At 41.0% G+C, this 13,459-nt stretch overlaps 1 protein-coding gene across 1 annotated transcript in view; it reads right to left on the reverse strand.

Annotated features, from left to right (window-relative positions):
* Positions 1-6,396: 6,396 nt before the first annotated feature.
* REEP5 (receptor accessory protein 5) overlaps positions 6,397-13,459 on the reverse strand; it is a 43,445-nt gene continuing 36,382 nt past the window's right edge. The window contains exon 5 of the mRNA XM_060009023.2: positions 6,397-8,789. Within this exon, the coding sequence (XP_059865006.1) occupies positions 8,740-8,789 (50 nt within the window). The 3' untranslated portion in view covers positions 6,397-8,739. The remainder of the gene's footprint in view (positions 8,790-13,459) is intronic.

The raw sequence follows: 13,459 nt of genomic DNA on the forward strand, positions 1-13,459 counted from the left end.
AGATTTCCTTCCCATTTAGGTCTCCACAGAGCACCAAGTAGAGTTCCCTGTGCTATACAGTAGGATCTCATTAGTTATCTGTTTTACACATAGTAGTGTATATATGTCAGTCCCAATCTCCCAGTTCATCCCACGCCCCCTTCCCTTGTGGTATCCCTATGTTTGATCTCTATGTCTGTGTCTGTCTTTCTGCTTTGCATATAAGATCATCTGTACCATTTTTCTAGATTCCACATATATGCATTAATATATATTTGCTTTTCTCTTTCTGACTTCACTCTGTAGATCATATTCTTCTACTCAATTATTGTAATTGAATTGTTTAATCAATTACTAGTTTGTTGGCATGTGGAAAGTCCTGGAGTTTAAGCTTTAGATTTGCTTATTGTGTAGACTTAAGAATATTATTTTACTTGGAGTTCTAAAATTACCTATGCTTTAGCACCTTGACATAAACATTTTTTCAAGAAACTAAATTGGATTGGTGATTCTAACTTTATTCCAAAGCACTGTTCTAAAAGTGGTGATTTTGTGTAAAATTTAAGAGACTCCTTATCCAGCCATATGTTTTTGTCTACTGATCATCTCTTGGGGAACTGCCTTCCCTGACTCCATATGCTTCTGGAAGGGCAGTTAATTACAGGACTGCATCCTGACCACAGGATATGACCCAAGCCAGGCCAATGGATTATTTCTCACAAATATTAAATCTGGAGTAGAAACACAAGTACAAATGGTGATGGGAATTGTTTACAAACTTGAGCTATCCTGATTCCTGTCTTCCTGAGGCCTGGTATAGCTCTTCTGTGAATCTTATGAGCCCCCTTATGTCCTCCTTTAAATCCCCATTTCTTTAAGTTTTTATTGCTTGAGATCAAACAATTCCAAGTGATTACAGAATAAACGAAGCCAGACTTTCAGAACTTTAAAAGGGGTTACACATCCAGGCTGTATGAGATGATCCAGTGGTATGCAGGAAGAAGTATTAGAATTGTTACTTAGGTTTTTTTCTCTCTAATGACTTCTGTTGTTAATATGTTTTATAGTGAACATAATAGTACAGCAGTTTATATATCAGACTTACAAATAAATACAGGGTTGCAAAACATGATTCAGAGAAGCCCTCTTTGGGGAAGTGTATCACTTAGGAATGTGTTTGGCTGTGTAACAGAAAACGATGAGGGACTTAAGCAGGAATTAAATTTTTTCAAATAACATGAAACCCAAAGGTTATTATAGGTGTTGGTTCGGTTGCTCAGTGATGCCCTCATACCTTTCTACTCCGCTATCCATGGCATGTTTCTAACATCCTTACAGTTGTTGCAAGCTTGTAAAAGGGATGATACCAGACCTGACATTGTATCAGAGTTCCACATCTGTCCCCCGTTAAAAGGAAAGCCAGAGATTTCTCAAAATCCCTCCTGGCCAACTTTCACTTAAGTTTCATTGTCAAGAACTCTGGCACAAAGTGAAATACAGCCTTTCAGTCCTGATAGTAGAGGCAGCCAAGGAAGTGAGTAGTTGAGAGTGGATACTGGGGCGGTCAACTTAAAAGATTTGTTACAGAAAGATCACTAGAATCTAAAATTCTTTTACTTATGGGACAATAGGATTGTCAGAAAAGGTTTCACAACTATTGCTGTAACATATTGCTGTTTCTTCATCTTGCTGCAATCAGTGAATAATTAACTTTGCTTCTTTCCCAGTCAAGTGAAAAATAGACTCTTTTCTAATGAGCAAAATTGAGCATTTATTCATATGTTGAAATGTCATTTGTATTTATTTCAGTGAATTATGTTCACATCCTTTGCCCTTTTTTTTAAGGACTTTATTGTTATCAATATTGTACATAATTTAAAGAGCCAGCCAGTTTTAATAGTTTCAATTTTAGGCATTAACTTCCATCTGTAGAGGAGGATGATTTCGTTTTCCTTCCTTTACCCCCAACACATGCATGCATCTTTCCCATCTTCCCTCCTACCACTGTATTTTATAATTTTAATCACTATTCAGAGTTTACATTATTATCCTATACTCCATTCATAGCTGAACCATGTAGTACCTTTGCTGTTCAAAATTACGGTCAGGGATCCAGCAGCACTGGGCTCCCCTGGGAGTTTGTGAAAAATGCAGAATCTCTGGCCCAAGCCCAGAATTTGAATGCATTTAGGAAGATCCCCAGCTGATCTCCAGAAACACTCTCGAGTATGCTGTGGTTATTTTTTATTTCTTTGGGGCTAATTTTTTTCTTTTATTTGCTCAGTTTTCTGAATATTTGTCACTAACTCAGCCATAAACTATCAGTTGTCAAAACAACCTTACAAATAGTTTGTTCACATCAGATAGTTTATTTTTTTTGTTTTTTTTAATTTATTTTTATTTTTGGCTGTGTTGGGTCTTCATTGCTGTGTGCGGGCTTTCTCTAGTTGCTGCGAGCAGGGGATACTCTTGTTGTGGATCATGGGCTCTAGGTGCGCGGGCTCAGTAGTTGTGGCACACAGGCTCAGCAGTTGTGGCTCATGGGCTCTAGAGCGCAGGCTCAGTAGTTGTGGCGCATGGGCTTAGCTGCTCCGTGGCATGTGGGATCTTCCCAGACCAGGGCTCGAACCCGTGTCCCCTGCATTGGCAGGCGGATTCTTAACCACTGCACCACCAGGGAAGCCCAAGTAGTTCACTAATTTCATCTTTTTAAAGAAGTCTCTTCTGGAGCCTTTCACCTGGCTCTAATCTCTACTAGTTACCCTTTCCACCCAGTGCACAGCTTCACTCAGGTCTCTCTCTTCACCATCATTCAGAGTATGACTCGCTTCACTACTTTGCTGTTTTTGGATATCCTGTATTTCTGCATGTTATGTATTCTTTCTTGAGTTACTTCTTTGTTTTGTGTAGCCCATCTTCAGGCTCTTCCTGGGAAAAATGTAAGGGAGGTAAATGTTCTTAGACCTTGCATATCTGAAAGTGTCATCATTCTACCCTCACACTGTTTGGCTGGGTATAGAACTAGAATTGGAAATCATTTCATTTCAGAAGTCTAAGGGCATTGCTTCATGGTCTTCTGTTGTAGCCATTCTAGTTCATGATCTGTTGTGACTCACATTTTTCTTACTGAAACTCAGATCTCAGTATTCTTAAATATCACAACAGTGTGCTTTGTGTGGGTCTCCTTTTGTCTATTGTACTGGGTACCTAATGGGCCCTTTCAATATGGAGACTTGTGTTCTTCAGTTCTGGGAGATTTTCTTGAAAATTTCATTGATTTTTCTCCCCTTTCTGATCTTGGAATTGCTTTTTTAAAAAAATTAGACCAACAGCTTTATTGAAAGATGAGAACAGAGCCCCTCTTCCCCCGGGGTTCTGGTGGCATCAACTTCAGGCTCTGAGCATCTAGGCATCCTATAGCCGGAGAGCTGATCTTGGAATTCCTTATTTAAATATTGGACCTGCTGGGCAAGTCCTAAAATTTTCTTATCTTTTTTTCTTATTTCCATTTCTTTGTCTTTATGTTCTAGTTCCTAGAATTTCTCAGCTTTATCTTCCAACCCTTCTATTGAACTTTTCATTTTTCTTGTTATTTTCAACTTCTGTAAGCTCTTTTGTCACCTAAATGTTTCCTTTTTCTAGCATTCTATTCTTATTTCATGGATGTAATTTCTTCTTTCTTAGAGGGTATGGTTTATATCCTTTTACTTCCAAGTCACTTTTTTTTTTAATTGTTTTTATTTAGATTCCTGTCATGTTTAAGTGGCTTTCCTTAATTTTTTTTTAAGAGTGAAAGACCAAAAAAGTTGATTGGAAGTTCTGAGCATATAAGAAGGGCTTGCAGACTGTGAGTTTCACTAAAGGGATATCTGGCTGAGACATTTTGGGGGAAACTTCCAAGATCAGAGGTGTTTTCTCTTAGGCTGATGTGCTTCCCCAGAGAGAAGTCTAAGAAGCTTCCAGGAGGATAAAGATCTGGGAGCCTAGTGAGAGAAGGCAGGGTGGGGCTAATGGGTCTCAGCATTTAGTTGCTCAATCCTGTTTTTAATACAACTTCCTTCCCTTAACTCTGCCTGTGTCCCCTACTCCAAAGATCCTCTTACTATCTCCAGAGGATAAACCTCCAGTCTTTACTTGGATATGAATAGTTCTTCCCTAAACCCTTTTTTTTTTTTTAGTTTCCTCCCAACATTAAGATGCTCTTTACAGTTGTTTTGATATTGAGGGTAACTATAATGAAATTTCTGTACCCAAAGAGAGACTAGGTGGGGTAGGCAGAATGGGCCGCTCTCCCTACCACTGGCCCCGCCCCCGCGGAAAAAAAACAAAAACAATAAAAACAAAACCACCTGTGAGTATGTTACTTTACATGACAAAAGGCTTTGCATATGAGATTAAGGATCTTGAGCTGCAGAGAGTATCCTGGATTATCCAGGTGAGCCCAATGTAAATCACAAAGGTGCTTATAAAAGGGAAGCAGAGGTCAGAGTACCAAGTAGCCACAAACGAGGAATGCAGGCAGCGTGTAGAAGCTGAAAGCAGCAAGGACATGGATTCTCCCCTACAGTCTCCAGATGAAATGCAGCCCTGCCAACCTCTTGGATGTCTGACCTTCAGAACTGTAAGCTAATACATCTGTGTTGTTTTAAGCCACTGAATTTGTTGTAATATGTTACAGTAACAATAGGAAACTAACACACCAGGTGAACTCATGAGCTAAGACAAACTCTCCAGACCTTGGGATTCTCGACCTTACTAGTAGTCTCTACCAGTAGTTCTTGTTGGCGAAAAATTTAATCAGTTGATCTAAGAAAGAATGGGAAAATTTTATTCAAGCCAAATTTGAGGATTGAGCATCCTCAAACCCGGGAAGAGCATCTCAGAAAGCTCTGAGAATTGTTCTGCCCATTAGAAGTCAAGACACAGTTTATATATGGTTTTTTTTAAGACAGGGCTGTATGTTAAATGATGTGTTTGTACTTGACAGTTTTCATAATCCAGATCTAAGCGCCATCGTGGTGGGTTATGTGAACCTTTACAAGCTCAAGAAGCCTGTTATCTTTCAAGGAGTTGTCTTGTTGATGCTAGGAGAATGTTGCTATTTATGGTTGAGCAGGTATTCCTGCTAATGGGGGAGCTTTGGTCAATGCATAATGTGGGTACACAGTGCACACTGGGGGGAGAGGGGAGACCAAAGGACAGAGAAGAATTTTTATGTTTAAATTTTTCTTGTCTTGCCATAAATACGAATCTTATTTCACATTCTCAACCCTGGCTGCATGTTTGAATCACCTGAAGAGTTTTAAAATACTGGCACCTGGGTGTATAGCAGGTTAATGTTAGAATTTCTGGTAGTGGAGGCAGATACCAGTATTTTTTGAAAGCTGCTCAGATGATTGTAATGCACAGCCCAGGCCTGAAGACCTCTGTATACTAAGTGTAAAGAGAGCATTAATCTAACCCAGTGGTTTTGTGTCCAATTGTGATTCCTGGATCATTAGCATCACCTCGGATCTTGTTGGAAATGCAGATTTTTCAGCCCTGCCACAGGCTTCCTGAATCAGGAACTTTGGGGATGAGGCCAGCAATCTGTTTTACCAATTCCCGATCCCGCAACCCCCACCAAGAAATCCTGATGCACACAAGTTTGAGAACCACTAATTTGACCAAATAACCTCTTTATTTCTCTTAGTTCTCTGAGGTGTGTGTTTACAAAGATACTTTATAAGCTAATACTGTAGTAAGCAGCCAGAAAAACTTTTAAATAAGGTCATTCTCAAATATATTTACTTTCTCCTGCTGTATTATATAGAACTGTAATATTTGATGGCTAAGGATGTGAATTGTATCTATTACTCTAAACACCATGATTCTAGACATACAGACATGTAATAAGCAAATGCAGGAGATGAAGCTGACCAAAGTACGCCCTCCAGAAGTAGGTCTTTTTAATAAAATCCCAAGTTCTTTTCTTGGTCTCTTAAAGTACAGAGTGATTTGGAGGCACATATGTGTTTACTACATCAAAATATACTTACATGCAATAATAACACCAACTAGTAGCTGTATGCGACTGTGTGTAATACATTATGCCAGTAGAAAGCAGTACAGCTGACAACTATCACAGTCAACTATCCAGTGATAACTTTGCAAACAAACGGCTCTCCAGAGCTGCAGTTTTGCAACTGGATAGTCAGTCAACCGCAGATCGTGTAGTACTGTAGTATGTATTTATTGAAAAAAATCCATATGTAAATGGACCCGTGCAGTTCAAACCTGTGTTATTTCAAAGGTCAAGAGTAGTTTAGGTTTCCTCTCCATCTCATGCTAATTACTGGTAGAAACTTTTTTTGGTTGGTATGTTTTTAGGGAAAGTCTTTTAAGCCCCATCAGATAAAATGAACTAAAACAGCTCAATGAGATAACGGAATTTTATTTACATCCATTTTCATTTACTGTATCACATCTTCAGGATAGTTGGTAACTTATTTAAAGGCTATGCTCATGTTCTTCAGGCTGTAGGCAGAAGACTCCCCAGAGTAGCAGTAATTGTCAATCAGAAGCTCTTAAGTAGGAGAAGAATTGTCGTAGGAATTCTTTGCCTTTACATATCCCCGAAATAGTGTTCATGTATAAACAAATGCTTGTCTTATAGCTAGACACAGGCTCGATTAGTTTTTCAAATACTCTAGCCATGGCAATATCTTATTTGGGAAAACGAAACAGACAGAATTGCTCAACTCATAAGTTCTCCTGTCATTAATATGTACACGTTGACTGCCAAAAACAGTAACTAAAATTTCTTACAGAATGCACTGCAGGATAAAGCTATAGGGATAAAAAATATTGCATTCAGAATTTTCTTAGTATAGTAGTTTTAAAACTGATACTAGCCTGTAAGTAGTTATGAGCAATAGTAACTTGTATGCTCCACCTTGCCTGATACTTTGTATACTAAAAGTTACATATTTTGTATACTAATCTGATTATATATTCTGATTAGCTAGAAGTTGCTAATTTTCATTCTTCTGTCACCAAGAAAAGCATAGTTTATTTATGGGGAAAGGGATTTAAATACTCCTAGAGGTACTTTTTAAAATCTTTAACCTAAGGCTTGATTTTTCTTCCAATAACAAGTAATTCTGTTTGCTTTCCAAAAGTTTTTTATTTTTTAAGGTATGGTTAATAAGATGCCTTATCATCACATTCCCCCCCAAAAAAATATTATTATAATATTGGGTGTGATATTATCCATATTATTATTAGGGTGATATTATCCCCTATTTTTGATATCTTTGATATTTCATGAGAAATGATTTCATGAGACATCATGATTTTACCTAATTGTTATCTAAAAGGGAACTAATCATCTTTATTTGCTTTAAGAAATATTTTACAGGCCTGGATATTTAATTTTAGTTTTGTTATGCTCTTGTTTGGTCAGTTTAGTCTAATTCAGAAGCATCCTAGCAGTATGGTTGGTGCAAAGCTCAGATTCTGTAGTACAGACAAGTTGTCAAGGTCCCTATAAGCTATGTGGCTAATCAAGCTAGTGACATTAATTTTAACTTTGTGTTCTGTACTTAAACTATGAGGTTGTGTGCAGTTTATCAAAGTAAAGCATAAAGATGAAGGCGTGTAAATGGACTACAAATGATTCTGATTTGTAAACTAGGGAAGCATCTGGTGTTTGACCTTAAAGGCCAGGGAAAGAAGGTGAAGGCCGTTTGTCTTAACCACTGCCAACTGGATTATGGGTTATATCATACTTCCTTTCTTCTCCGAGAATTGCTCTTAGAGCCTGGTGTCATCATTAGCATGTAGTTGCTAATGATAAAAACAAGAATGTACATGTAATCAGAAGTGGGCAAGCCTCTGGAGGTTCCTTAACTGCTTTTAAAAAGACTGGAAAAGAAACAAGACTAAACCAACATATTATTCAGCTATGAAGGTGAAACCAGGGATGGTTTCCACTATAGCATCTTAAAAACAGATTGAAAGCTTATCAGCCAATTTTTAAAAAGCTACAAGACAATATTAGTAGTTCTGCAGAACTGGGAGCTGTGATGTGTGTGTGTACCTTTCCCCATTTATCACTCAACTGACTGCTTTACAAAGCTGTTTTTGTATTCAGCTGCTACAATGTTAGGAAAACCACCAGGCCAGCCTCCAGTTCAGCCTCATTTATCACTTAACTGTTCACTCGAAACACTACTCATGTGTATTAATTTTCTAAAGTATTATTCAGATCACACCAGCACAGTGGAACCTTCAGCCTTTGGCAGGAGCTCCCCATGAGCATTACGCACAGACAGTAACATTTCCCTATGCGTGTGTATGCACAAATACATTAAAAACATTTAATGCAAAATTGTACATTACATGAAGTAGACCGTTATAGAGTATCCTAAAAGTACAGAGAAAATGCATGCAGAGAGAGCCCACTAAAGTACAAAGCCTGTAGGATATATAATTTTAAGTTTATTTTTCCTGCAGGATGGTGACATGTGTCTTTTCCTACCCAGAGGCAAAATGTACTTTCCAAAAACTTGGACACTGCCCATTGCATTAAATTTAAATGTTCCCTGTGTATACAGACAGTAAAAGTAAGCAAAAAAACTTACACATTCCTTTTTTTAATATATCAAAAATGTTTCCAAGGCAACATTATTAAAATGATTATACCACAGTTCCTAATATAACATCAAGCTCTAAAAGGAAGGTACAGAGAGGGCAGAAAGGTTTCATCCAGTCAGTGATTTAGGTGCTCTTCTTTTCCTCACCCAGTAAATTCACAGCAGCTTTCTTGGCTGTTAGGAGGAAAGAAAATTGCATCAGAGCTATTTGCAATGCGGTTCTGTGCCTAATGTAGCTACTAGATTAACAACTTGGATGACTCATGCTCAGATGAGAACATACCGAGGTTTGTGGGCAGGGCTAGGAGAGTTTCCCGGAAATGGACAAGAGACCTCTTCAAGGGCAAATCCTGAGTACTTGAGCAGAGTTACTGAAGATCGTCTGGCCTAGCCCCCTTGTAGTGACTGTCACCTAAGCCATTGCCCTCTGTCCTCCTTTAAGTATCACAAGAAGTAGAGATTCCTTGAGCGTATAGTGTCCCCTGCACATTCAAGAAATTCTCCTTTGTGCCTGAGTGCTCACCTGTACAATTTCACTATGTCTCAGTCTGATGACAACAGGGTCGGCTGTCTATGCCTTGGTGACAAAAATCAGAGAAAACCATCATTCCCCGAATCAAGAAATGACGGAATACTTACATGCATGTTTATGTTTTATCGTTGTGCCACCATTTCCTTGTATGATGGGAAGAGTTTGCTTATGATGGGAAGAGTTTGCTGTAAGTGTTCAAGTTCATGGCACGAAGCTACATTCATCAGGAAAATATTCTTATATCTGTGGGAGATTAAGCCCCACCTACCCTGCCTAATTACCAAGTGGCTTGAAATGTGCCGTAAGAGTGAGTGTGATATGCGTGATGGGGCAGGGGGGCGTGTTCTGGAAGCCTCCAGGCCTCCTGAGATTCCACAAACTGCAGCTGTTCTTGATGGAGCCCCAAGGGGAATGCCAGCCAAGGAGGCCCTCCTTGTTCACCAGCTGCCTGACAGCTGCTCTCCCTTCACTCAATTAAAATTGCTGAACAAAGTTTACACAGAAACTGCAGCTTCTCTCTTAACTAGCCTTTTGCAAAAATGTCCTTTTTGGAGAATCCAGAAACTGGGAGAAAAGTCTAAAATGTGTCAGCACCTAAATTCCTCTTAACTTATTTTCATTCTCACACCTGTGTTTAGGAATGTATCAAAGTAAAATCGGATTTCAGAGTACTGAGATCTGAGAGAACCAAAGACTAAGAAATGTGGGCAAATTAGACAGAAATGACATCACCAGAGGTTGCTGGTTAGGCTAAGAGCAAGGAGGAACAGTTAAGAAATCTCTTAAAAAGGAACTGGCGATCCCAAAGCGGGAGGATGTGAGGAAACTAAAAAACGTTCTGAAGGAGACTGGAGCCATGTGCCCAGGAGCGGGCGTCGGGAGAGAACGGCCTGTTGGGGGGGTGGGGGGAGAGCACACCACTGCGGGGACACACAGCTGCCGGGGGACCGTCTGGGGGATCTTCCTTCCTCAGGGGCCAGGTCACCTCTTGTCTCCCACTTTCTCATTATTGTAGAACTTTTTTTTTTTAATTCTCTAATTCTATGCCCATTCTCCACTTTTTAAAACCCTTACTGTGCCCTCTGGAATTTAAGTCCCATCATTAGCGAGATCTCCTCTATCCTCATCCATTTCTCTGAATGTTTCCTTCACCTTGTTCCTTTTAAAGAAACGTGGCTGTCCCCTAAGGACACTGCTTTCTCAAGTTTCGGCTGTTTTTTCCTTCCATGACCCTGGTACTACTGGGTCTGGAGGTCCAGAAAGCGTCCTTTGTTCTTCAGGGCCATGTTCAGAATCTCATGTCATCAAATTATCTTTCCCACTAGCCCTTCTTTTTCCAGTCCACTGACCCTTGGGCTGTGCTGCCTCATTTCTTTAAGATTTTAACTCCAAACTAAATATCACTCTCTAGCACTACTCTTACTTTATCAGTAATTACGATATTCTTCCAGTATCCTGGCCTCTTGGTTCCTCCCCTCCAAAAACCTTGACGTTCCACCCTACCTGCTCCAGCCTACCTCACGTCCTCACTGTCACAACCAGTAATGGCTGCCTCTCTCCGGTCTCAGCGCCGAGCGTCCCACTCCACCATCACCTCCTACCATTGCAGCCCGCTCCCTCTATTTTCCTGACTCCGAGTTCTTCTTCCCCCACCACCTGGTTGTATAAGCCATCGATTCTATCACCCCTTTCACTGTTCCTCACTTCCCTTTTGTCCTCACTTCCCTCCTCCGCCATCAAACATGAACCACTCATTAGGTCCCCCTTCAGAGCTCCCACTTAACCAAGTCAACCCGGATGCAGCTCTCCATCTATCCCACAGCTGCACCCACACAGCTGGAAATGTGGCTGGAAAAGAAGACACAAGCAGACTACGCGGCCTCACTGTAAGTCCAGGAACACAAACCTCCCGTGAGCCTCTAATGCCCCCTGGCGATCACACGACACTGTCCTAGTCCATCCACTCGCCCCTGTCTTAGAGCGGCCAGCACATTACAGTCACACGCACCGGTCACCGTGTCACCTCTGGCTGTGTGTTGCGTAAAGCTACAATGGCAGGGTTGAGTAGATGCCACAGAGACCTGACGGCCGGCAAAAGCTGAAGTATTTATTATCTGACCCGTTACGGAAAAAGCTTGCTGACCCTCGTCCTAAGTAACTATTTCATACCATCTCCCCTTTCTATCACCTCCTTCCCCACCCTCTCTCAGTTGACCTTCTTAGTTTACTGAGGAATTTGATGTGATGAGAAAATCACTTCTGTAAGCTCTCACCATCACATACACTCAGCTACCAGCATCTTCACCCATCAACACTGATTCCCCTCCTATGATTCTAAACTGTTCCTGCTCCTACGACCGATCCCTCTATTTGTACTCTAGACCCTGTCCCCTCTGGTCTATTCCAGGACAGAGCTCCAGCAATTCACCTCCTCACTCCTATCATTTTTTTGCTCTCTACTGGATCATTCCTATTAATTTTCAAACCTACTTTGTTTCTTCTACCTTAAGAAAAAGAAAAAAACATCCTCAGGACCCTAGTACCTTCCTCCAGTTACAGCCCCATTCTTCTACTCCTCTCTGCGGGAAACTTCTGAAAAGACTAATCTATGTTCTCTTATGCCCTTCCTCCCATAAAATCCATTCTGATCAGGATTTTGCTCTCACCACCCCACAAACTCTGTTTTGTCAAGACGACTAGTGCCTTCCTCACTGCTAAATCCAAGAGTCAGTTTTCGGCCTTTAGCCTCCTTGACCCATCTGTACCGTGTGACCACAGACCCCTCCCTCCTCTTTGAAACAGTGTCTTCACTTGGCCCCAAGGATACCACAGTCTCGAGTTTTCTTGCTTGCTCAACTGGCCAGTCCTTATCAGTCTTATCAGTTGCTTCTCATTTCTTCGATCTCAAATATTGGTGGCCACAGGGCCCAGGCCTCAGACTTCCTCTTTTCTAACTACACTCACTCCCTTGTGATCTCATCCAGTCTCATGCTTATTATACTGTCCATATGTGGGTAACCCCCCTCCCCCAAATTTCTATCCCTAGCCCTATCCTGTCTCCTGAACTCTCAACATCCATATCCACCTGGCTGTGCTGACTTCTCCATGTACCCAGTAGACACAAAGTTATGTCCAGAACTAAATTCCTTATTTTCCCCTCTACACCTGTTAACACCCAGTCTTCCCCAGCTCAGTGGCAATTCTATCCTCCCATGTGTTCAGGCTAAAAAAACTTGGCCTCGTCCTTGACTCCTCTCTCATACTCCATGCCTGATCCATAAGCAAATCCTACTGGTTCTAACTCCAAAATATAGCAAGGATCTGACTTCTTACCTCCTACTGCTACCACTACAAACAAGCCACCACCACCACCTTCAGCCAGATCACCGCAATAACCTTTTATCTGGTCTCCTGATTTCCTTCTTGTCCCCCTTCAGTCTATTCTTAATACAGTGGCCAACATAAGCCTGTTCCAACAGAGGACGAATCATGTTGCTCCTTTGCTCACAGTTCTCCAATGGCACCCCAGCTCACGCCCATCTCACGCAGAATAAAAGCCCAAAGCCCTTACAGCAGCCTGGTGGGTACTATATGATCTGTCCTCTTCCAGCTCCACTCCCCAGCCTCTCTGACCTTGTCTCCTTCAACTCTCCCTCTAGGTCACCCCCTGCCAATCGTACTCTGCCCACTCCCGGCTTTTGCACATGCCGTTTCTTCTATCTGCAGCTTTCTTCCCCATGGTTCCTACCCTTAACACTTTCAACTTGGACTCAGTACAGCCTTCTTTGTGAGGATTTGCTACATCACTCTATTGAAAATTGTAAGCTTCCCATCAGCCCCTGGCACTCTCTATCTTTCTATCTGCTTAATCTTTCTCTGTATCATCTGCTAAGTATGCCATATAACTTGCTTTTCAATGGTATTGTCTCTCTCTTTCTCTCAACAAGATTGTAACCTTCATGAGTTCACTATGGTCCATTGGTCTATCTGGTTCCCTGGTTCATGCCCAGTGCTATGAACATGCTTGGCACATATCAAGCACCTCTACAAATAAGTATTTGAATGAAAGGATCAGGAGAGCTGAGAGAGAGGGCATTCTCTTGGCCCTCTAACAAAAGCGGTGTGAACAGCATATTAAGCAGTTCAACCTGAAATGAAATAAAGAGATGGCACTTGTGTATAAATACAGATGACTCTCTGAAATCTCTACCCACCAAAGGAAAGTCATTTTTCCTAAAGTGCTGACCGAATGATGTGTTTTATGTGACATGGCAGAAGAATGTCGGGAAAAGTAAAGGCAACAGGCAAAGTC

The sequence above is a fragment of the Delphinus delphis genome, chromosome 3 (assembly GCF_949987515.2).
Source record: "Delphinus delphis chromosome 3, mDelDel1.2, whole genome shotgun sequence".
NCBI lineage: Eukaryota > Metazoa > Chordata > Mammalia > Artiodactyla > Delphinidae > Delphinus > Delphinus delphis.